Below are 24,530 nucleotides of genomic sequence, written 5' to 3'. Positions count from 1 at the left end.
TATAAATATGGTGGTCTGAATACACTCAATTCGTTTAATATTTGTCGATTGTGGCCTTTGCCAATGGTTCCATGGAAAAATATAAAAAAGGTCATGTTTGTGAAGAAGTGCCATAACTAGTCTCATATGCTAAGGAGTGCTACACCTACTCAATATATTTTATCGAATTTTAGTTGTTTGCCAAAAGTGAATCGATTGTCTTGACATTCCAGGATTGTTTTATTTATAAAAAGTTCAACTACTATCAACTAGATGTCAGACAAGTACAACAAGCAATGAAACTTTATAAGGAACATCTAATGGAGTTTTTTGAAGAACTCGTGGAAACATGTTTGAAGATTCCTTGGTATATTTTTCATATGAATACCTCCACGAAGACATTTCAATTCAAATTTGAATAACACCATACAATCTAGCAAGTTTATGGAGCGGAGCTTTGAAAAAAAAATATCTATTAAACATCCACCAAGGAGCTCCAGGATTAAACTATTGAGCGAGCTCTTGGAAATCCACTAGGATTTTTCTTTATGTTTCAGTGAGAATTCTGAAGTAATTTAGAAAATTTTCTGGAATAATTATTTTCACAAGATATCCTAAAGCATTTTCACTGGAGTAATTTCTGGACAAAATTCTCAAAGATCTACCAGACTATTTCCTGATAAAATTGTTTTATAAACATCAGAAGGAGCGAATGTAAAACTGAAACATTCTTGCGTCCGACTATGGTTATGGAGTATCGAGAAAACGTTTTATTGAGACCATCGCCACCTACGTACATGAGGTAGTTTATATGATGCTTTAATCCACTGTCATTCTCTCTACATGACTAGTACCTAAGGACGTGAGGATCGACCAATGACCTTAAAAGCCCATCATCAAATGAAAGTTCACAAAATGTTTTTAAAACATTCCCTACAAAATCTTGTTTGGGGATGATGCCGATGCTGTGGAGTGTTGTCAAAGGTACACAAAGATGATATTCGGCGTTTTATTTCAATAAGCCTTTGAATATCTAGTTTTTTATTGTAGGTTAAACATTATTGATGATTATTTGTGGATCGGTTCTGAACTATGGCAAATTTCAGCCATTTGATTCAGTTTAGATTGCTTAGACTAGATAATTTTCAAAAAATTGGGCGCTGAATTTTCATCAAAAGGAAATATGATATATTGTTAGTATACTAATCAGCAATTTAAATTTATCAAGATAAATCCATTTCTTCCAATATCATAAGCACATTAATATAATTTTATTAAGACTCTCGCGATGGATGATTAAGTATTTGAACTTTAGATGAGGAAACTGCAAAAAAAAAAAATCAAAAACGACTCTGACACAAAACCACGCAATCTATTTATATCAGGCCTCAACAGTGATCATTTGAACAACATGGATTTGGAACCTGTGTTATTGCTTAGAGATTAATAAAAACAAACAAGGGTACATGGAATGGGCCGGAGTAAACTTTTAATCTAGAGACTGTCAACGGTCACACAAAAAAAAGAGTTAAAGCTTGATAGTGAAAGTGGTTGTCGACTGCAACTGCCTCGGAGTATTGTTTTGTTTATCGGCTATGCAGTCTGATTACCAGCTAAAACGTTAAATTAATTCTGATCCGAAGTTTCGGTACTTTTATTGATCCTTTTTAAATGAATTAAAATGGTTCAGCGTTTCATTGTCTTAAGTGTGTAGTATACTGCCCGAAATAAAAAAAAATCGCTATAAATTTTTAACATTGGGTTTTGTGGTTTTTTCCCTGACTTCAATCAAAATTCCCTGACTTTCCCTGACATTCCAGGTCCAAATTGGAATTCCCTGACTTTCCCTGACTTTCCAGGTTTTTCCAGGTAGTCGACACCCTGCGTGAAGAATTACATTTCGTACACATTCAGAACTATGAATTAACTGTAATTAATAATTTTCCAGCTTAAAGTTTCCGCTTCGTCAGGTTACCGAGCGACTTGAATTGTTTTGTTTTGCACTTGACAATCAGCTGCTTTGTTTTTTTGCTGCCTGCTTTGAGTGAACGTTCGGCGCGGTGCGCCGGTATGCGATTTCTATGAAAATATAAGGTAACGGTACCAATAGTGGAGGTATTAGTAGATCCACAAAAGAAAATATTTTTCAAAAATTGATAATTATGGGAAATTTACAGATTTAATACCTTAGTCAATAGATAAGCTAATAAATTTGCTAACAAAAATGAGATAGATGTCATTTAACATCAACAATTACCAAATATTGCTTGCACCACTATGGGTACACTGTTCCTTTAGTGGCGGTAAAAAATAATTTTATCCAGTGATTTCTCATGAGACTCGCCACTATTGGTACAGTTGCACCACTATAGGTGCAAGGGAGTCAATTTTGTTAAGGAAAATCATTGTTTTCAATAGTTTTTCAAGCGAAATTGTAGGATAAGTTGTATTTGACAGGATATTTAAAGCACGGCGCATCAACTGAAACTCTCGTAAAGTGTACAATTATGATTAATCTCATAAAAAACCCCACTACCTCCACTATTGGTGCTACCTCCACTAAGGGTACGGTTACCCTACATAGGAGATGATTTTTTTTTGTCGAATGCACCGCAGTTTGTGACATCGTAACGTGATGACGGGTTGACGTGGTAAACGAATAGCGAAGCTTTGCTACCGGCTGAAATAGAGAGTTCATTCGAAAATGACTATATAGAAAGAGAATGACGAATGAAAACCTTTTTGGGTTCAGTGAACAATGATCAGTATTGCGATGAATGAATATTGTTGGAGTGAATTTGAATATGATAATTAATTATTATCGGCTATTTTCATTCAATGAATTTGAATATTATTTGTTCTGGGCTTGAGAAATGGATTGCGAGTGATTTGACTATACGTCCAATTTGGGAATCTCGAGTCGAGCTCGTTCAGTAGCCGCTAGGTTGCGAAGGGCGACGGAGGTCCTTCGTAGCTTAGTTGGTTAAAGCACCAGTCTAGCGTACTGTAGGGTCATGGGTTCGAGTCCCATCAAAGGGAAACTGGTTACCTTCAATACATAATCAATATCTTCCACATAACGTACATATTCACATATGAGTTTTCACAACATTGTAAATTAATGTCCAAGTCCCGGAAATAGGCAATTAACTTTGATTGAACTATCCGAATCAGGTTTTTTCCAACTTGTATACAAGTGCGATAGTTTTGTTTTCATGGCTTGTTATGATTCGAAAAAGGTTTTGCCTCTCTTTTATCGTTGTTCGTTATCTATTGAAAGCGATTTCTGCAAACCCTGATCCTATCTCAATATCTAAATCTAAAATGTTCAATAATATTATTTCATTCATTTTTTCATTTCTATTTTTTTTATTCCTACGGTTTTTTCTTGGTTGATATCTGATTTGCTATGATGTAAATTGACATTACTATTTTGAATTTTCCAACCTGATGCAAATCCTGATAAGTCTAAATAGTTCTCTACTCCCAATTGAAAACATTCTGAAATTTGAATGTCTCTAAAATATACTAAAATATAAGAATGATCTGTTGTTATTCATGACTTCTCAATTTCAATCTATATTACAACCTATCCTACCTGTGGCCACGCGTTGGCTTCGCTACTTACAGTTGACGAGAAATTGGTTAATTTCCCGACCACTTGGAGAGTGCTAATGAGCCCTACCGGATCCTCCATGTAAAGAGCTATACCTGATAAGTATGTCGGGACATACGATCAGGGGCTCAGTCTGCAAAGCACCCGATCCACTGTGAATCGTTAGAGGCGCACTGAAGTGCTCCAAATTAGAGGGTCTTGTTCGGGAAATCCCGGGACAAAAATCCCGGGATATCCCGGGATGTAATGCATCCCGGATCCCGGGATTTTTCATGCAAATCCCGGGATTTCCCGAAAATAAAAAATACATGATAACAAAAATATTTAAGATAAATTAATGAATGTATGTTCTGCATAATTGCACCGATTCTAGTTTGTTAGCCCATCGGCTTTTATTTTCCCGCATGTCTTATGCACACCCATACATACAAACATACACAAACAAGCAATAAAAAAAAAAAAAAACAGATATCTTCTCAATTCGGCGAGAGAGTGATGAGTAACAATATAGGTCTCCTAGCCTTCTGACTATTTTGTTTTTGGAGCGAACATACAGCTGATGAAAATAAGGAATCAGCTTTCCAGATTTCACAATAATCGAAGCGCCATCCGATGTGCGATCAACTGCGGCTACGAAATTGTGTTCAATGTCACAACTCGTTAACAGCTGTTCCACGGATTGCTTTATCTTCTCCGCCGGAAACGATCCGTAAAGCCGAAGTTGTCCCAAGTTGTCGCACCTCGCTATTAATGACGTTCTTCATCGAAGTCCCCAAGTCCAAGACGTTTATGTCGGAATGTTCAGATAATGATGACGACGATTGTTTCAACGACATCAATGGTAGTGAAAAATCAGATGACGAACTCAATTCGTTCTCATTTGGTAATATCTGAACTTATATTATATTGATTTTCTTAACCAATTGTTGAATTTAATTCAGATTATATAAAACCGATTTTGGAGAAACTTTCAAACGAATCCGAAACATTGTTCGAATTCTAGAGGAAGGATGAAAACCGGTTTAGGGAACAACTTCAACTCGTTCAGGATGTTCTGAAAACTAGTGAGCTGTGAAATCGCTCCATAAGAATAAAAGTACGTACATAATCAAAAATTATCTGGATCTGGTTCAATCGATATTCGACGCTCCCCACCCTGTTGGAGTGATATCGGAGGCGCTGAAGGGTCGTGACGTAATGTTCTTGACTAGACTTTTTGCTATCTGAACTGAATAGACAGCAAAACCCTTTCACTTCGAATTTGCACGATGCAATTCTAAAACGAGTAGATGAGCTTCGAGACATCAAGAGATGAGATGGCTTCAAAGTAAAGAAAGGTAATTTTCGAATTCTGCTGGGCTTTCGATCGCTTCTCGTCACCAGCTGATTAAGTTTGTTTAAGTTCCGATCCACACATCATTTTCTGAATCTGACGGAAACAAGGCTTCATCTCCATAGAAGAGTTGTAAGCTATGGACCAAAAACAGAGAAATGCGTCGTAGCTTGAATAATTTCATCAATAAGGAGCATGCTCTGTTTGAAGTAACTGATGAACTATTATCGAGTCTGGAGAAGGTTTTCATGGCATTGAAGTCCATTAAAACCACTTTGATTGATATACCCAACCAGCCACTGTTAGATTTTCATACACTTCTGTATAGAACTTACCAAAACCTGTATAAGAACTGGGCATATGCAACATTGTTAGATTCTTATACAATATAAGATTACAAACAAAAATTGTAAGAAAACCTTGCGAAATTGTAAGGTTCATATAATATTTATAAAAGAATCTAGCGTTTTCGCATATGCCCAGTTCTTATACAGGTTTTGGTAGGATCTTATACAGAATTGTTTGAAAATCTACCAATCACCGGTTGAGCGAGCAGGTGTTCTCTGATTTCAATTCTGAAATAACTAATAAGAATTATTTATTGTCGGATTCAAGCATCAACGCCTTAATATTTATTAAACCGTATTACAAGCAGCCCGGTGGCATCCCGATCTCACACAGTAGGTTTGTTTTACAGCCAACATTGCGCGACCGTATCCCACCGACAGTTTTGTATCCCAAAGAGAATCATATGTGATGTTAGTAAACAAAGCACATACTATCATGAATTTTACATTGAGCTGTTGAAATATGCATAAATATGCAAAAACAAAAAAAAAACATGGCTGCAAAAACATGGCGTCGTGCCACCCACCGGATTGCAAGCGAGTAGACAAGGGGCGAGTCGTTAGTAAATTGACCTGATACATATTTTACCACTCTTAAAAATGTAATCTTCTATATAATAAAAATGAAATGGTCTGTGTTCGTATCAGCATAACTCGAAAACGGCTGGATAGATTTTCTTCATTTCTTCAGCGGTTACGTTTGTTATCGTTTCCGACGGGTTTATATCATATTTGCTCATGCGAAATTCACGAGTTTGGTTGAGTAAATCGTGAAAAACTAAAATTAAGATTCGTATGGAAATTTCGCATGGGCAGTTCACCACGCGTTTTCGCCTACTATGCAGGACAACGTCTGCCGGGTCGACTAGTAAATATATGAAATTGAAATTTGCAAGTATTTTTATTTTTATCCCGGGATCCCGGGATATCCCGGGATAACGAAAAATTTAATCCCGGATCCCGGGATTTTTTATAGTCCGGGAAACAAGACCCTCTACTCCAAATGTGAAATGATACACAGATGAATAATATTGTCTTCATTGCCGTCAACCAACCCCCGTGACCTTGGCTAGGGGCGTGCGTTTTTGAGTTTTTGACCTGAAAACTACATTTTAGAGGCATGGGAGTCTCGTTTCGACCGTCTTCCAGTGCGATTGGTTTCTGCGCTCTACTTTTGTGCGGTGATTCGCACAAAAATAGAACAATAGAATTAGTGCAGTGACCGCGGTCGAAACTAATGTGCAGTGCAATAAAATTATGTTTTAAAGTGCTACAGATGCAGTGCTATATGTTCGAGCACGCGTAGTTGGCCTGGCCGTGTGAAAAGAAAAAGGACGGAATTCAGAAACCGTTATTTTCCAGGATACTTTCAAGTATTGGCTACGCAAGTACGAGATTAAATATTAGATGAAAACTACATTTTAGAGGCATGGTGTCTTCAGAAGAGTTGAATGATATTAATTGGGTTTCATTTTTAAAAGAATACATCAATAATCTATCCACCATAAAGGGCGGCATGGATTAAAAATTTACGCAGATTTACAAAACCAGTGATTGTGCTCTGCAATGTTAGAGAGAATATGAATTGGAACATCTTTATTTCTGAAGACACAATATTCGAATAACGGTTTGGAAACAAGTTAAAGCAGGTTTTGTATGAATGACCCCCAAACATCGTATTTCTAACATAAATTGTTTGAAAATGATTTTCTTATGATCCCTATTGTTGCTACTAGAAACTGAGCATTCCCACAATATGTACCACGTTTTGTTAATTGGGTAGGGTAGATTAAACTGAAGCATAGATCAAGGATCCACCAAGGGAAGTAACATAGTCCATGCCACATATTTCTAAATAGGAACGAGCCTAGTTGCCTCCCTGGTATGGTATCAATGAACTTCTTCTGATATTGAGACACTGCAACAATTGTCCAATAAAATAATTTCCAATGTTAGACAAAAATCGTTGTAATCTTCTATAGTTTAAGTTAAAATCATTGTAATTCCTACATGGTTCATTTCAACCAGAGGAAAAATCTGTGCAGCCACCTGTTTTTTTTAATGGGATTATTTTTAAAATATCGGAAAGTGATATCTGATATTAATATATTTCAAAGTTGAATTTCAAAGCATGGAATTCGCCAGAACTGTTATTTAAAGTCCAATTAATCTTTTTTCTTATCATACTCTACCTTGATGCTACCGTGCTTCAACGAAGTTGTCTTCATACGCTCCAGCACCTCGCTGTATGCTGGGGCCAACGGCTTCTGGACAACGTCTCGATACTCATAATCTTTCTCTGGATCAAGCTTAAAATAAAAAATAAATCAATTATCCCTATCCCTATGGTAAAACCAAAATTGAAACTTACATTCAAGCTATACGACATATCCGAATCATATCCACGCAAATCTCCACACACAATAAAAGGTATAATGGACCGATTCACTTCGGATTCAGTCTCGCTGGCAATCTTCTGAACGTCGTCCAGCATGGGATTAATCATTTGCGGAATATAGCCCTCCGGTGGCTTATAGCTCTGACAAACCACGAAAGCTTCAATGCTTGAATTGCGGGAACTGGCCGGTTTGGCGATCGAAACTTTTTCAAAGAAAATCCGCAGCTGCGAGTAGAGCAATGTGGTGTCTTTTCCGCGGAAAATTTTCGCAATGAATGTACCACCCTCGGCCAGAACGTGCGTTGTGATGTTGAGCGCGGCCAGCAGCAGCTGGGATTGAATGTATTCATCGATGTCGTGGAGACCGGTCACATCGGGAGCCCCGTCGCAAATTACCAGCTGGGCTTTCTGTCCATTTCCAAACTGTTCAATAATTGCATTCGCCGTGCTGAGTTTGGTAATATCGCCCTGCAACTGGGTAACGCCAGCCAACGGTGCCATGGCTTGTAGATCAACGGCAATGATCTTGACGTCTTCGGCTTCCTTGTCGCGGTTTTCATAAAGTTTTTTCGAAAGCACCTGACTCCAGCTGCCCGGAGCAGCACATAGATCCACGGCTCTGGTCACGCCTACAAAGTGGACAAAATATCAAATTGATGAAGGATAAAAATGAGCCAAAAATGAGAATCAAACCTTGAAAAATGTTAAAAACTTCGTCAATGTGGATCAGCTTGAAGGCACTTCTGGCACGCCATCCTTCTTCTTTAGCCAATCGGTAGTAGATATCCCGCTTATCCTTGCTAGTTTTTCCCATTGTAAAACAGGTTGAATTATGTTTGCCACAAAGTATTGATTTTTGCCTACAGCATGCACACTACGGTCCACTTCTCTCAGCTCGATTTTGATTATTTACGATTCAAGAGAACAAAACAAAAGCAATGATACGAAAAAGGAAGTAATTTATTGATTTCATTTCGACTGGTCCCTACTCGATGAGCTATACACTGAAACCCAAAACTACCCAAAAGTGTGTTGTTTTCACTCTAAGTCGTACTTTTGAGACAATAACCCAAATTTGAGTAAAAGTTACTTTTTAAACAATAGGCGCGCATCGAGTTTGACGTTTGCTCACTACCGCCATCTGGTTCGTGATTAGCCCAGCATAGTGAAAACAACAGAAGTCGTTAGTGTTTATAGGACAATGCATTTTATGAGTGAATGTTCAATGTGCTAAGTCTGTTTGTCTGTGCTCATAGTAAGTGTTTTGAACTCCAATTTTGGGTATTTTCTGTCACTACGAGGTCAGGATTTTTGCTGAAAATTCAGTTCTAAGGCTCTGTCTCATTTGGAGAATTAAACTTAAAAGTGACAGTTCAAAAATTAGCAAATAATCCGATCATAAGAATGGCTGGTGCTACCCAGCAATTCCAATAAGACATCGATGCAAAATGATTCGATATCTGTCAAAAGTACTCTTGCTCTGCGAGCAGTATTTGATAATTATTGAGGCTCTGTCTCATTTGGAGAATTAAACTTAAAAGTGACAGTTCGAAAATTAGCAAATAACCCAGTCATAAGAATGGCTGGTGCTACCCAGCAATTCCAATAAGACATCGATGCAAAAATGATTCGATATCTGTCAAAAGTAATCTTGCTCTGCGAGCAGGGTTATTTGATAATTATTGAAATGTCACTTTTAAGTTTAATTTCAGTTTAATTCTCCAAATGAGACAGACCCTGAAATGCCACTTTTAAGTTTAATTTCAGTTTAATTCTTCAAATGAGACAGACCCTAAAGCCCCAAACGCAATACAACGGAGAGGCGACGGAAACGGCAAATTTGACAGAAAATATATGGGCTAACTGTCAAATGTTCCGTTTCCATCGCCGTTCCGTTGTATTGCGTTTGGGACTTAAATGTTTTACTGAATGCCTTGCTGTATTTAGCGAAATTTCGCTGGTTTCCCGTAAAATAAAATGAGTGTTCAAACATGTGGATATTTCTGGGTTTTGATAAAAACATACGAAACAAATTACTGTAAACTTTTCGCTTGAATTTGGCTACGATGGAAAACGCGTTTTTTAGTACTTTTCATTTAATGTCTTTAACAAAAAGTACAAAACAGTCAACAAAAGTTTTTTCAAAGTAACTCAAAATTGAGTACTTGCTGAAAACTCAATTTTGAGAATAGCTAGTGTAATACCAATTAAAATAAGCGAAGATAAATCCTCTGTCTCCTAACGAGCTCTCAAACGTGTCTACAAATGAGCATGACGTCAAGAGTTCAATAATAATGTTTAAGGGTGTGATGTCATGCCCCAAGTACACGGTCGAAAAAACGAACCCAACCAGGCTTTCGCTCATCTGTATAGATTCTACTATAGACACTATAGATTCCATAGACGAGCTGAGGCGAAGGCGAGTGTAGCCAAACGAACTGTCAGTTAGTGTAGCCAAACGAGCATGACGTCACAATCGCAATCCAAGCAATGGAGCGTGTGACGTTACATTGGTGTGGTACACTGTAAAAAAACGGAACGTGTCTCCGCTCATCTATGGAACCTATAGCATCTATAGATTCTACTACACCCAAAAAAATCTGCACGTTGTTTCCACCTGAAAAAGTACGTAGATTTTTTGATAGAATTCTCATTCTACGTGAAAATCAGGTAAGTTCTACCTGAGTTTTGGATAGAATTCACCGGACACGTAAGTTTCACCTGAATTTTCTGAAGAATTTGCAGCTACGTGTGCACGTAAAATGTACCTGAAAATTCAGGTGGAAACAACGTTTAGATTATTTGGAGTGTATAGATAGTGGAATATATAGATGAGCGAAGATAAATCCTCTGTCTCCAAACGAACTGTCAAACGTGTCTCCAAACGAGCATGACGTCACGATTTCAATGGGCTGTTAAGGGCTGTGACGTCGACCGCGTGTTGCGCGGTCAAAAAACCTACACGGAGAAACACGTTTACTCATTAATGGGTACTTTTTCTTTGCTATCTCTTTCCCTCTGCTGAAAAATTTACCCATTTTGAGAGAATAAGTGGATCTACTCATTTAAATGAGTAAATCAAGACAAAATTTTCAAAACGACTTATCTGCTTTCTTAAACAAAGATTCGAACGACGATTTGACGAATCTGATAGCTCTCCCACGCAAACCAACACCATCAAAAGGTAGCAGAGTCCTTCACCTACCTATTCATGGTGTTGGTTTGCGTGGGAGAGCTATCAGATTCGTCAAATCGTCGTTTGAATCTTTGTTTACAAAAGCAGATAAGTCGTTTTGAAAATTTTGTCTTGAAATCCACTTATTCTCCCGAAATGGGTAAATTTTTCAGCAGAGAGAAAGAGATAGCAGACAAAAAGTACCCATTAATGAGTAAACGATTTTTACCGGGTACTCAGCCATGTTTTCGCTCCTTTCGCTCATCTTACACGGTTAGATCAGACAGCCCAAAATGAAGTTCAAAAAACTCAAAATTAAGTTCATTTAACTAAATTTGGACCGTTGGTGGGGGAAGCCAATTTTGAGTTGGATGGCTGAACTCGAATTTGAGTAGTTTCCGTTTGATTCCGTGTGAAAAAGTACCTAAATATTAAGTTGTTTCCACCTAATGTTAAGTTCAAATAGGTTTAAACAACCTAAATTTGAGTTCAACCCCTTTAACCTAGCGTTGGCTTCCCCCATCGAACTGCTATCGTTGGGTGGTTTTCTTTCTCTGTTTTTGACATCAAAGGATGGAATGAAAGAGATGCCAGATCGAAAACAACTCAAAATTTGGGTTGTTTGATCTACCCGTGTACTTTGCTGTCAAGTTGAACGAAAAAGATTCAATTTTGAGTTGTTTTGCATCTTCATTTTGGGTAGTTTTGTTCAATAAATTGGGCAATAAAGGTACACATTTCGAATCGTTTCATTTAGACTGGGACCGGCGGAACGTTCGTTTGCGCCACTGGCTCTCGGTTTATTGACAAAAAAGGCGTATAAAACAAAAACTATAAACACAGTTACTCACCAATCATCAACGACTCAGCTGATCTTTTGTTTTCAATCGAAGTCAAGAATAACGGTAATTGTAGTATACACTATTGTTTTTGTTCCTATGGCGCATCAGGAGACAATGACCTCCAAAAAGGTGTCATTCACAAAGGAAATGCGCTTGGCCACGCGTGACATTCACAACGTAAGCGATGCATTGGTTAATGCGAAGCTGGCTTTTGGTAAGTGGGTAATTCCAGAGGATGGGACGTAATAATTATTAAATTTTGATGATTTGATTGAACCCATATTATCCCAGTGTCCTATGAATGGACAGCTCTTGGTGCTTGGAGCGGTCACTCTCCGGCCGTAATGAGAAGAAGATTCCTCATTCTTGAACAACAACTTCTATTGCCTTTCCCGGCTTTCATTACTGCGGAATTTTATACATTTTTCATATTTTTGAAAATCATAAATTTTAATTTTGCTCTAAAAACCAAATTATTCGATTGAAATGCGGTAGAATGATAATCTTTGAGGACGAGAAAAAGGTGGTGCCACGTGGTGCTGAAATAGATCCTCATTATCCTCTCCCAGTACAGATTATTTGTATTTGGAATTATTGTGAATGAAAACTGTATGCACAGTTATTGTTAGACTAGACCAGGTTTTGGGATGTTATTTGTGCTGTTCTGATTAGGATGTGTCCATATACCAATACCACGTGAACAGGGTTTGTTCAGTTTTCGATACCAGCCTCCCCCAGAGTGGACAATTGCTCATAGAAATTTTCAAAAAAATGTATGAACCGCGGACATTCGCCATACAACCCCACACCCTTTCCCTAAATTGTCGCTTTATTCTCATTATTTTTACTTCTGAACATAAGTTTTGTCTATAAGAATTTCAAGTTTTAACTACTGTGAAGGATATTAAAAATGATTATAAATTTTAAATTTACTTATTGGGTTTTTACCCTATCGATTATTTAGTTTAGTGGTCTGATTGATTATTCAGGAACTAATGGCTACAGCGGTACAATTTCCTAATATGAACAATATTCAGAACAAAAATCAGTCGCAATAAGTTTTATTCATTCAATAAGTTGCATTAAATAGTTTTACAACTAAAATAAATTGAATTTACCAACGATCTTTTACAATAGCCAAAAATCATCAATCCATTTATTCATTTATTTTTCTAAAACTCTCCATAGCTCTTTATGACAGTGCCGTATGGGCGGAGGGTCTGCTGATCTTCTACGAAATATTCAAATACCTGGAGGAAAATGTGTCGCATGATTTCCTCCCAGAGGAATACCACAGAACGCAACAGTTTGAAGAGGATCTTAACTTCTATCTGGGCGACAACTGGAAGGTCAAGTATCAGCCCCGGAAGGAGGTATGCGATTATCTGAAGCATCTCGAAGAGATCAAACGAGAAAATCCGAACCTATTGGTGGCGTATGTCTACCATCTATACATGGGACTATTGTCCGGAGGGCAGATTCTGCAGAAAAGAAGAAACATTAGCAAGAGATTTAACCCGTTTGCTGGTAATGGAAGTGGAAAAGGCGCATCTTTGACGACGTTTGAAGGAAATAGTATCTACGACTTGAAGCAAAAGATGAAGAAAACTATCGACCAGTTTGGGGATAGTTTGGACGAAGGCACCAGAAAGCAGATGATAGAAGAAAGTAGGAAAGTATTCGAAATGAACAATGAAGTCATTAAAACTGTAAAGGGGGTGAATCGAGCAAATGTAAAATCTTTATTTTATATTTTGATTTTGATTGGTTTTTACATAATTCTGAAACAAATAATTTTTAAATAATGTTTTAAAAATGTAGAGAACTGCATTGTATACATATGTGATAATGTTCAATTTATTAAGTTCTGTTTGCAATACGTTAGAAGTAGTACATGTATAAAAACTGTGTGCATAAGCCATAAGACAACTTTATAATACTTTGAGTATTTAAATCATGATGCATAATTTAACTGGAACTAAAAGAAACCCAAAAAACAAGAACTGTGCCAGAACTCAGTTAGTTGCAGAAGTGATAACATGGCGTTTAGAATGAACATTTTTGCCTTTCTCGTACAACAAAGTTGTACCGAAAGGCTATCATTTCACTCTAAAATCGAACTTCTTATAGTAGTCTCGGAGACTCATGATGTTATATACCAATTGTTGTTTTTGCCTTATCTCGAACACTAAGTGTACGTAAAATCTATATGTTCGCCCCAAAATTAAAGTGACCAGACGTCTTGCGTTTCGCAGGACAGTCCCGCATTTTCACCATTTGTCCCGCGCTGAAAAGTGTCCCGCGAAATAAATAAATATTGTAAAAATAGCAGTCATTTAGTAAACGTTTTCCAAGAACTGATTGGATTTTGATAATTTATTAAGCATATTGGTTAATGACATGCGTTTTGAAGGAATATATTTTGGATTCGAAGCAGAGACGTTGAAATTAGATGATACGTCTGTGTCTCATAACTTAGGTTTGCTATTAACTTTTCGCCGAGTGCAAAATGAGCGATTTTGAGAAGCAGATATTAGCATCAAAACTCACAACTATGAACATCATAAAACCCGAGTTTGTACGTCGCAAAACAAGAGCAAATTTGTCGTTCTTCTTTTTATTGTATTATTGTATATATATATTTTGGATTCGAAGCAGAGACGTTGAAATTAGATGATACGTCTGTGTCTCATAACTTAGGTTTGCTATTAACTTTTCGCCGAGTGCAAAATGAGCGATTTTGAGAAGCAGATATTAGCATCAAAACTCACAACTATGAACATCATAAAACCCGAGTTTGTACGTCGCAAAACAAGAGCAAATTTGTCGTTCTTCTTTTTATTGTATTATTGTATATATATATTTTGGATTCGAAGCAGAGACGTTGAAATTAGATGATACGTCTGTGTCTCATAACTTAGGTTTGCTATTAACTTTTCGCCGAGTGCAAAATGAGCGATTTTGAGAAGCAGATATTAGCATCAAAACTCACAACTATGAACATCATAAAACCCGAGTTTGTACGTCGCAAAACAAGAGCAAATTTGTCGTTCTTCTTTTTATTGTGGTCAAAACCGAATCAAAATAGCCTCCACGATTTTTGTCACATACAAAGCATCCTGGAGGCTTAATGATGATCTGTGGCTTAATGACAATGAATATTTTTTCTGATATTATGCTAGAATCATGCAGAACGGTTGTCAGAAAAGAATTATTTCAACTGTCAGAAGTAATAAGTGCTGCTAGCTTTACAGCGCTGGTTTTTCGGATTGTGCTGAATGCATAATAAATTTTATTAAAGGTGCTAGAAAAATAATTATTGGACGAAGGAAAGTGGTTTCTAACAACCATCGACGGTGTGTCATTTGTCTCTTTCCGTCTCTCGCAAAATTTTAACTGCAACACCGAGCGGCAGCACACGTGTTTGATGGTTTCCAATTTAATTTCCTCCCTAAAGGCTCCCCCAGACCTAAGCGATTTCATCGCAGCGACGGCGACAACTAGTCGTCGCGATTCTATCGTTGGGTCGCTGCAGGCAATGCTCTATTTACGCTTCCATATCAACGGCGACAGAATCGCTGTCGCCAAGCTATAGAATCGCGTCGCGTGTGTTTGGGGGAACCTTAACTCAAGCGAGTTTGATGAATTTTGACAAGCCTGCGCTTAAGCAATATGAACGCTTTGATATATTCTAGTCCAGGGACGGGAATTATTGACATTTCTTTTTACCATTCATTCTTCCATGCAACAAAATAAAAACAAAACCACAGCAGCAGCCACGCCAAGCAGACGACAGTCAGCACATGCTTTTACCATTTTCTCTCCCCACAATTACCCGCTCGGAAAGATCTCCTAGATGTCTCCCGCATGGAAGGATATCTAACAGCGAACATGAATCTACCTCATCAGGACGCACACCCTTTGAATGTGTCATGGGTTTCATCTAGTTCGAATCTCAACTATGCATTTCAACTGTGATTTTGAAAATATTTCGCTCAGTGAACACTTTGACATTAAATAGATTTCACCCAAAGGGGAGAATTTCGCTAGTGCATTTCGCAACAGTTTTCGACGCCATCTTTTTCTTTTGTAGTCTGCTTTCACTCGTGCACAAACGTGGTTCGGTCGGCTCGGTTACATACATTTATAATAAAGTTTCGGCTAGAACAATAAACAAGGGATTGTCTGACCATGTCCATGTCGAGAGTAATTGATTTATAAAACACACCAGTACCGCAATGACCGCGAGTGATACGGCGCTGTCGGAATTTAGACTTGATTTTGTCGATTATAGAGCCGATGGATGGATTAAGATATCCGGTGAGCACCGTCACGAAACGGCGGTACAGGAGCAAGGGACCGGCAGCCAAAAGTTCCGGCCTACGAACAAACAAAAAGGTAATTAATTTTGTAGTTTCTCTGGCGAATATCAATATTTCATTTCTTCCTATTTTTTTTTCAATTTGTTTCAGTTTTCCGTATTGTGCCCAATTATTCCGTCTTATTGCTCTACATAACATGGATGGAGGCAGAAGACTGTCGTCGCAATGCGAATTAATCCGCTGTCCACATCCAAGACGCAAAACCCCGACAGTCACTCACCTGCAGACTGACAAGAACGCCGAAATGGAACGGGTAAAATGCGGACCATGGGAATTACTTAAATCGGTAGACTGTCTGTAAAAGGAATGGCCAGGGTTATTGGCGCTGCGTTCAATTCAAGAATCGATCCTGTCGGGCAGCACTCTTCTGCTGCCAGAAATGAAAAGGACTGCATACTACGATGATCCGCCAGACGCACCTGCATGCCGCATTACAAGGAGAAGTCGGGCATCCTGCTGGGCCTATATATCCACCCGTTGTTACAAGCGGCCGGTATAATGCCCAACGTTCCGGTCGGAAGATATCAGACCCGGTGTCACCGAACTAAAAAAGATACACACGTCGTGCAGCATCAGGCGCACGTCGCAGCGCATGTTTGGGGCTCTGGGATATGGTCCATACCAATATATTATTATTAATAAACATAAAAATGTAAAATAAAAAAAAGTGTTCTGAACTTTCCAGGTTTTAAATTTTAGATATGTCAACAAACCGAAAATTCCAAGAAAAAAATAATGTTAGGAAGAAGAAGTATCTATTCAGGTACCCATGTCTCCATTATATCTAGCAAAAATCTACTAGAATGGTGGTATCTATGTCTAAGAGATGTCTAAGAAGTATCGAAAAGATTATATCTGTCAAATCCCTATCGGTTCAAACGGTTTATTCGCCGTAAACTTGAGGTAGAAACGGTTGTTGCATTTGAGGCGGATTTGAGGTCTGACAGGTTCTAGACATCGAAGAAAAATATCTAGGAGACTATTTTTTTTGTCTCAGAGATATCACGGGAGCCCGCTCGGAAAGATCTCCTAGATGTCTCCCGTGATATCTCTGAGACAAAAAAAATAGTCTCCTAGATATTTTTCTTCGATGTCTAGAACCTGTCAGACCAAATCCGTCTTCGTCAAATGCAAATAAACCTGTTTCTACCTCAAGTTTACGGCGCGTATGAATAAAACCGTTTGAACCGATAGGGATTTGACAGATATAATCTTTTTCGATACTTCTTAGACATCTCTTAGACATAGATACCACCATTTCTAGTAGATTTTGCTAGATATAATGGAGACATGGGTACCTGAATAGATTACTTCTTCTTCCTAACATTATTTTTTCTTGGAATTTTCGGTTTGTTGTGGATATATCTAAAATTTAAAACCTGAAAGTTCAGAACACTTTTTTTTATTTTACATTTTTATGTTTATTAATACAATAATATATTGGTATGGACCATATCCCAGAGCCCCAAATACAGCTGCGACGTGCGCCTGATGCTGCACGACGTGTGTACCTTCTTTAGTTCGGTGACACCTGGTCTGATATCTTCCCGACCGGAACGTTGGGCATTATACCATGGCCGCTTGTAACAACGGTGGATATATAGGCCCAGCAGGATGCCCTGACTTCTCCTTGTAATGCGGCATGCAGGTGCGTCTGGCGGATCATCGTAGTATGCAGTCCTTTTTTCATTTCTGGCAGCAGAAGAGAAGCTGCCTGACAGGATCGATTCTTGAATTGAACGGCGCCAATAACCCCTGGCCATTCCTTTCTACAGACAGTCGTACCGATTTAAGTAATTCAGCTATGGTCCGCATTTTACCAATTCGTTCCATTTCGGCGTTCTTGTCAGTCTGCAGGTGAGGACTGTCGGGGTTTTGCGCCTGATGTGGACAGCGGATTAATTCGCATTGGTGACGACAGTCTTCTGCCTCCCATCCATGTGCTATGTAGAGCAATAAGACGGAATAATTGGGCACAATACGGAAAACTGAAAACAAATTGAAAAAATAGAAGAAATGAAATATTGATATCGCCAGAGAAAACTACAAAATTAATTACCTTTTGTTTGTTCGTAGTGCCGGAAACTTTGTCTTGCCGGTCCCTTGTTCCTGTACCGCCGTTTCGTGACGGTGCTCACTGATATTCTTAATCCATCCATCAAATGGCTCTATAATCGACAAAATCAAGCTCCAAATTCCTGACAGCGCCGTATCACTCGCGGTCATTGCGGTACTGGTGTGTTTTATAAATCAATTACTCGACATGGACATGGTCAGACAATCCCTTTGTTTATTGTTCTAGCCGAAACTTTCTTATTATAAATGTATGGCAATCGAGCCGACTGAACCACGTTTGTGCACGAGTGAAAGCAGACTACAAAGAAAAAGATGGCGTCGAAAACTGTTGCGAAATGCACTAAGAAATTCTCCTTTGGGTGAAATCTATTTAATGCTTCAAAAGTGTTCACTTTGAGCGAAATATTTTCAAAATCACAGTTGAAATGCATAGTTGAGATTCGAACTAGATGAAACCCATGACACATTCAAAGGGTGTGCGTCCTGATGAGGTAGATTCATGTTCGCTGTTAGATATCCTTCCATGCGGGATAATGTTTTCGTACAATAATTTCACAACGTAGGGACACGGCAGGTATTTCCGTTCATCGTCGTAGGGGCTAAAACCAACGAAAGCAACGTCCATTTGCTAGAACTCCACTATAAGGCTATCTGACGTTTATCATCTTTCTCTTGCACGCGCACAGACGAGATAGAGTTTGTTTTCACACGGAAACGCTTCCCGTCTCTCGAGTACTCCGAGTGCTTGCAAGCCCTCCTCGAGCATTGTCCATGTTTCATGTCCGTTAGGGTGGCTCAAAAAACGCTTTTTCAAAAATTTTGATGGGCCGCCCTCTTATTTGGTTCTATTTGGTGCCCTGATGCTCTGGATAAAATTTCAGCCATATCGGTCAACGTTAGGGCGGTGCTAAACTCGTTGGAAGTTTATATGCAAAAATGTATGCAGAAACATCCTAAAACAGTGATTTGCAGTTGGGCGGCACAATTTATGACCAAGAACCATGACACTCATTCAGTTCTTGTAGAATTGAATACAGAATGTTATGCTGAAAACCGCAAGAAGATTAGAGTTTTTTAGGCGAAGATATTAGCATTTTACAGGAGTGTTGTAGGGATGAATTTATTTCTTTTCAAAGGTAAAAGAAACGAAATTAGCTCAAACCCCACTTCAGAGAAATGCCAATAGCTTAGCCGGGCAAACTCTAATCTTCTCGCGGTTTTCTGCATAACATTTCGAATTAAATTCTTCAAGATCTGATTGAGTATCATAGTTCTTTATCGTAAGTTGTGCCGTCTAACTGCAATTCACTGTTTTTGGATTTTTCTGCATACATGTTTGCATATAAACTTCCAACGAGTCTAGCACCACCCAAACGTTGACCGATTTGGCTGAAATTTTGTCCAGAGCATCACGGCATCAAATAGAACCGAATGAGAGGCACAGATTCCACAGATGATGCGCCTTCGTATTTCACGACTAACGTTGTTGTCAGCCACCTTCTAGCGCAATGTTGAACAACAGGCACGAAAGTCCATCACCTTGTCTTAGTCCCCGGCGCGATTCGAACGAACTGGAGTGTTCGCCCGAAATCTTCACACAGTTTTGCACACCATCCACCGTTGCTTTGATAAGTCTGGTAAGCTTCCCAGGGAAGCTATTCTCGTCCATAATTTTCCATAGCTCTACGCGGTCTATACTGTCGTATGCCGCCTTGAAATCAACGAACAGATGATGCGTTGGGACCTGGTATTCACGGCATTTTTGAAGGATTTGCCGTACAGTAAAGATCTGGTCCGTTGTCGAGCGCAGAGCATAAAATAATCAGCTTCATGAAGTAACTTCAGTCCGAATTTTGACAAACATCGCATGAATATTCAAAACATAGAATGACATAGTCAGATGACTACTCCACAAACTCATTCATTCGACTGTCACTGAGTGTGCTTGCTATGTGCAGAAAAAACATAATTAGCATTGTTTATGTTGATGTTTACCGTTAAAAGTGCCTCGCGGATGAAAATCAGATTCAGTTCTATGTGATACATTACTTTACACGTTTGAAACGTGTTCAGATTTCAGATAATTAATCAATTTGTAAAATGTGCATAAATATTCAATGACTAATATTCAACTGAATATTGACAGTTCTGAGCCGACTATGAATGTGTCTGAAAGTGAGCTGACAAGTGAAGAAAGGTGGTGTTCACCAAAAAATTTCGATTATTTTACACTCTGGTCGAGCGGCCGTCAACGAAGCCGGCTTGATAACTTCCCACGAACTCGTTCACTAATGGTGACATACGACGGAAGATGATCTGGGATATCACTTTGTAGGCGGCATTAAGGATGGTGATCGCTCGAAAGTTCTCACACTCCAGTTTGTCGCCTTTCTTGTAGATGGGGCATATAACCCCTTCCTTCCACTCCTCCGGTAGCTGTTCGGTTTCCCAGATTCTGACTATCAGTTTGTGCAGGCAAGTGGCCAGCTTTTCCGGGGCCATCTTGATGAGCTCAGCTCCGATACCATCCTTACTTATTGGTCTTTAGCTGTTGAAAGGCATCCTTAACTTCCCTCAAGGTGGGGGCTGGTTGGCTTCCATCGTCCGCTGAACTGACGTAGTCATCTCCTCCGCTGCCTTGACTTTCACTGCCTGTACTCTCAGCGCCATTCAGATGTTCCTCGTAGTGCTGCTTCCACCTTTCGATCACCACACGTTCGTCCGTCAAGATGCTCCCATCCTTATCCCGGCACATTTCGGCTCGCGGCACGAAGCCTTTGCGGGATGCGTTGAGCTTCTGATAGAACTTGCGTGTATCTTGCGAACGGCACAGCTGTTCTATCTCCTCGCACTCCGCTTCTTCCAGGCGGCGTTTCTGCTCCTGAAAAAGACGGGTCTGCTGTCTCCGCTTCCGTCTATAACGTTCCACGTTCTGCCGGGTACCTTGCTGCAGCGCGACCGCCCGCGCTGCGTCCTTCTCCTCCAGAATCTGTCTGCACTCTTCGTCGGACCAATCGTTCCGTCGACTTCGACCCATACACCCGACGTTGTTCTCCGCTGCGTCGTTAATGACTGCTTTGACTGTACTCCAGCAGTCCTCAAGAGGGGTCCCATCGAGCTCACCCTCTTCCGGCAACCCTGCCTCCAGATGCTGCGCGTATGCAGTGGCGACATCTGGTTGCTTTAGTCGCTCTAGGTCGTACCGCGGCGGTCGTCGGTACCGAACATTGTTGATGACGGATAGTTTTGGGCGCAGTTTAACCATCACCAGATAGTGGTCAGAGACGATGTTAGCGCCACGATATGTCCTGACGTCGATAATGTCGGAGAAGTGCCGTCCATCAATCAGAACGTGGTCGATTTGTGATTCTGTCTGCAGTGGTGATCTCCAGGTGTACCGATACGGGAGGCTGGGTTGGAAGTAGGTGCTGCGAATGGCCATATTCTTGGAGGCGGCGAAATCAATTAGTCGTAGGTCGTTTTCGTTCGTCAGCCGGTGAGCGCTGAACTTTCCAATAGTCGGTCTAAACTCCTCCTCTTGGCCAACCTGAGCGTTCAAATCTCCTATGATGATTTTGACGTCATGGCTTGGGCAGCTGTCACGTTCCAGCTGCGCGTAGAATGCTTCCTTGTCATCATCAGTGCTTCCGGAGTGTGCCCAGTCAACACAAGATCGTATATGATGTTATATAAGATGCTAAAGTGGAGGCGATATAGGTACTTCCTCATACAACATGTACGTATATCGCCTCCACTTTAGCATCTTATGTTGCATCATATACGATTTTGTGTTGACTGGGTGGGCTATGCAGTGTTGTCCTACACTCAAGGCAAAAAATTCTGCTCTTTGATTTTACTCCATCTAAACGATTTTTTAGTCTTAACTAAGTAAGTTCATCTAATAGAGGGATATTTGAATTTTCTAAATGTCATGGCAAACTGTCAAAAAAATGCACGCCAGAGCCACAGGAGCGCGCGCACTGAAAATACACTGGAGTGTTTTCACTGGAGTGTATTTTCAGCGCGCGCGCTCCTGTGGCTCTGGTGTGCATTTTTTTGACAGTTTGGTATGACATTTAGAAAATTCAAATTTCCCGCTATTAGATGAACTTACTTAGTTAAAACTAAACATTCGTTTAGATGGAGTAAAAACAAAGAGCAGAATTTTTTGCCTTGAGTGTAGGACAACACTGGGGCTATGGACGTTGATTATGCTGAAGTTGAAGAACCGGCCTTTGATCCTCAACCTGCACATTCTTTCATTGATCTGCCACCACCCGATCACGCGCCTTTGCATATCGCCCATCACTATGAAAGCTGTTCCCAGCTCGTGTGTGTTGCCGCAGCTCTGGTAGATGGTATGATTACCTCTAAACGTTCGCACCATTGATCCGTTCCAACAAACCTCCTGCAGCGCTACGATGCCGAATCCACGGTCCTTGATCACATCGGCGAGTATGCGTGTGCTCCCGATGATGTTAAGAAATTTGCAGTTCCACGAACCGAGTTTCCAATCGCTAGTCCCTTTTCATCGCAGTGGTCTTCGCCGATGGTTCCGGTCCGTACTCTCTTGTTGATTGTTCATTGCTTATGATTTTTTAAAGGCTGGCTTGCAGGGCCTGACACCAAATCCCCTAAATTTCCGGAGGACCATGGTGCACAGTTTCACTTAGAGTCCCTCGCTGGCACTCGGACGACGATCAGCCGCCCCTAACATGGAGAACAGACGCTGTTTTGAGCCGATCCTGACATGGAGAACAGACGCTCAATAAGATTTGCATCTCCGGAGAGGAGCAACCCCCCCCCCCCCTTCCCTGTCAGCATACGACCATAGTTCCACCGGGGTTGGTTACCCGATCTTCACTAAGGTTGCTCGTATCCCGGCCAGCACCGCGGGGAGGTAGGGATAGGAGTTGCTGTGGAAAGAGGCTAAGGACCGCGAGAAGGGGTCTATTTTATTCCTTCAGGTACGCGAAGTACCAATGGTACGCTTTACCCAGCATTTGCCGTGCCCGGCTCAACATCTGGGAGGCAAATACAAAAGTAACAATGAAAAATAATGCATAAAGAAATTATGTTTTGCCGTAGCTATAAATATAATTAATAGCAATCGATTATAAGATCGTTAAACTATATTTGAAATGTTACTCACCTCATAAATCACTGCAATTAAATCTGTAACAAGTGATTGCAACTCCAAACAATCACAGAACAAATCGTATAACTTCTTTTTGTTTCGTGGTAATCTGTCACGGAGCATTTTTTTAAACATTGTGTGTTTTGAAAATAAAAGTTTAAAAACTTTTGTTTTCATGAGTTTGAAAATTGTCTCGACTTCCCTGGGCATAAAAGTATCATCGTGTTAGCCTCATGATATATAAATGCAAAAATGGTAACTTGGCTTAGAAACCTCGCAGTTAATAACTGTGGAAGTGCTTAATGAACACTAAGCTGCGAGGCGGTAATGTCCCAGTGGGGGATGTAATGCCAATGAAGAAGAAGACCTTGGCTGCTAGGTCCAAGCAAATTAGATGTCACAAACTAGAACAAACTAGATATTGATCACGCGAACAGGTATAAGGACGTTATGCATAAAGGATGTTAAGCATAAAATGCCCCAAAAACAGCCCACGACATAAAGAAGATATTATGCCTAACGTCATGGACTCAACAATTTCATATTTTTGCATCAACACATTTCCTGAAGGAGTTTTCGTAAGATGTTCAAAAGGATTTCCTGAAAAAATCCCAAACATATTTCCGGAATATTTCCTTAAGAAGTTTTCTAGTTTCTTTAAAAAACCAACTGGAATAAAATTCAAAGAGATTTCCGAAAGAATCTTTAACCAACCCAAGTAACCATGGAGCTATATATGTTTGCAAATAATACAGCCATTAAAGTTGACTTAAAGTGGAAAAACGCCCTTTTGCGAACGAAAAAAAGCTTCATTACTTTGACATGTTGAAATAAAACATAAGTAATGGATCACGCTGCATTCGTAATGCTGAATTAGTGCAGCTTTGCTTGACAGTTGATGAATAAATGCAACTGTACATCGTTGAAACTGCTCTAATGCAATAAGCATTTAATATGCTGATCTGCGATTAATTTCATGCAATAATTAATGCTTGGTGGTTACTTGGGAAGTTTCTAAAGAAATTCTTAAAAAAAATCAGAAGAATATCTGAAGAAATCTGCAAAGTATTTTATAAAGGTATTTCCGAGGGATTTTCACAAGACATTTACGAACAAACACCTAAAGGAATTTAAAAAAATCGTAAAGGAATCGCCAAATGCATCTCTAAAGGAATTTCCGAAACAATTCCTTGAGATGTTTTCTAAAGTTTCAGCAAAGAAATTTTCAAATTAAATCCTGGAGGC

At 39.6% G+C, this 24,530-nt stretch overlaps 2 protein-coding genes across 2 annotated transcripts in view; one reads left to right on the top strand and one right to left on the bottom strand.

Moving 5' to 3' along the window:
- LOC134227081 (tRNA (cytidine(32)-2'-O)-methyltransferase) overlaps positions 1–8,602 on the bottom strand; it is a 34,449-nt gene extending 25,847 nt beyond the window's left edge. Inside the window, exons 1-3 of the mRNA XM_062708327.1 lie at positions 8,367–8,602; positions 7,647–8,302; positions 7,468–7,584 (exon numbers count right to left, since the gene is read on the bottom strand). Coding sequence (XP_062564311.1) covers positions 7,468–7,584; positions 7,647–8,302; positions 8,367–8,487 — 894 coding nt within the window. The 5' untranslated portion in view covers positions 8,488–8,602. The remainder of the gene's footprint in view (positions 1–7,467; positions 7,585–7,646; positions 8,303–8,366) is intronic.
- A 3,054-nt stretch (positions 8,603–11,656) lies between these two features.
- LOC134227679 (heme oxygenase 1) lies at positions 11,657–13,644 on the top strand. The gene is made up of 2 exons (XM_062709337.1): positions 11,657–11,904; positions 12,879–13,644. Exons 1-2 carry the CDS (start codon positions 11,787–11,789, stop codon positions 13,493–13,495), a joined length of 735 nt encoding a protein of 244 aa, XP_062565321.1. The 5' UTR covers positions 11,657–11,786; the 3' UTR covers positions 13,496–13,644.
- The last annotated feature ends 10,886 nt before the right edge of the window (positions 13,645–24,530 follow it).

Source organism: Armigeres subalbatus, chromosome 3, assembly GCF_024139115.2.
Source record: "Armigeres subalbatus isolate Guangzhou_Male chromosome 3, GZ_Asu_2, whole genome shotgun sequence".
Lineage (NCBI taxonomy): Eukaryota > Metazoa > Arthropoda > Insecta > Diptera > Culicidae > Armigeres > Armigeres subalbatus.
This window is presented reverse-complemented; position numbering and strand designations above follow the sequence as displayed.

Coding starts and splice junctions, on each gene's coding strand:
- LOC134227679 (XM_062709337.1), top strand. CDS start 11,787: ATGGCGCATCAGGAGACAATGACCTCCAAAAAGGTGTCATTCACAAAG. Junction 11,905..12,878: donor TAATGCGAAGCTGGCTTTTG/GTAAGTGGGTAA, acceptor AACTCTCCATAG/CTCTTTATGACAGTGCCGTA.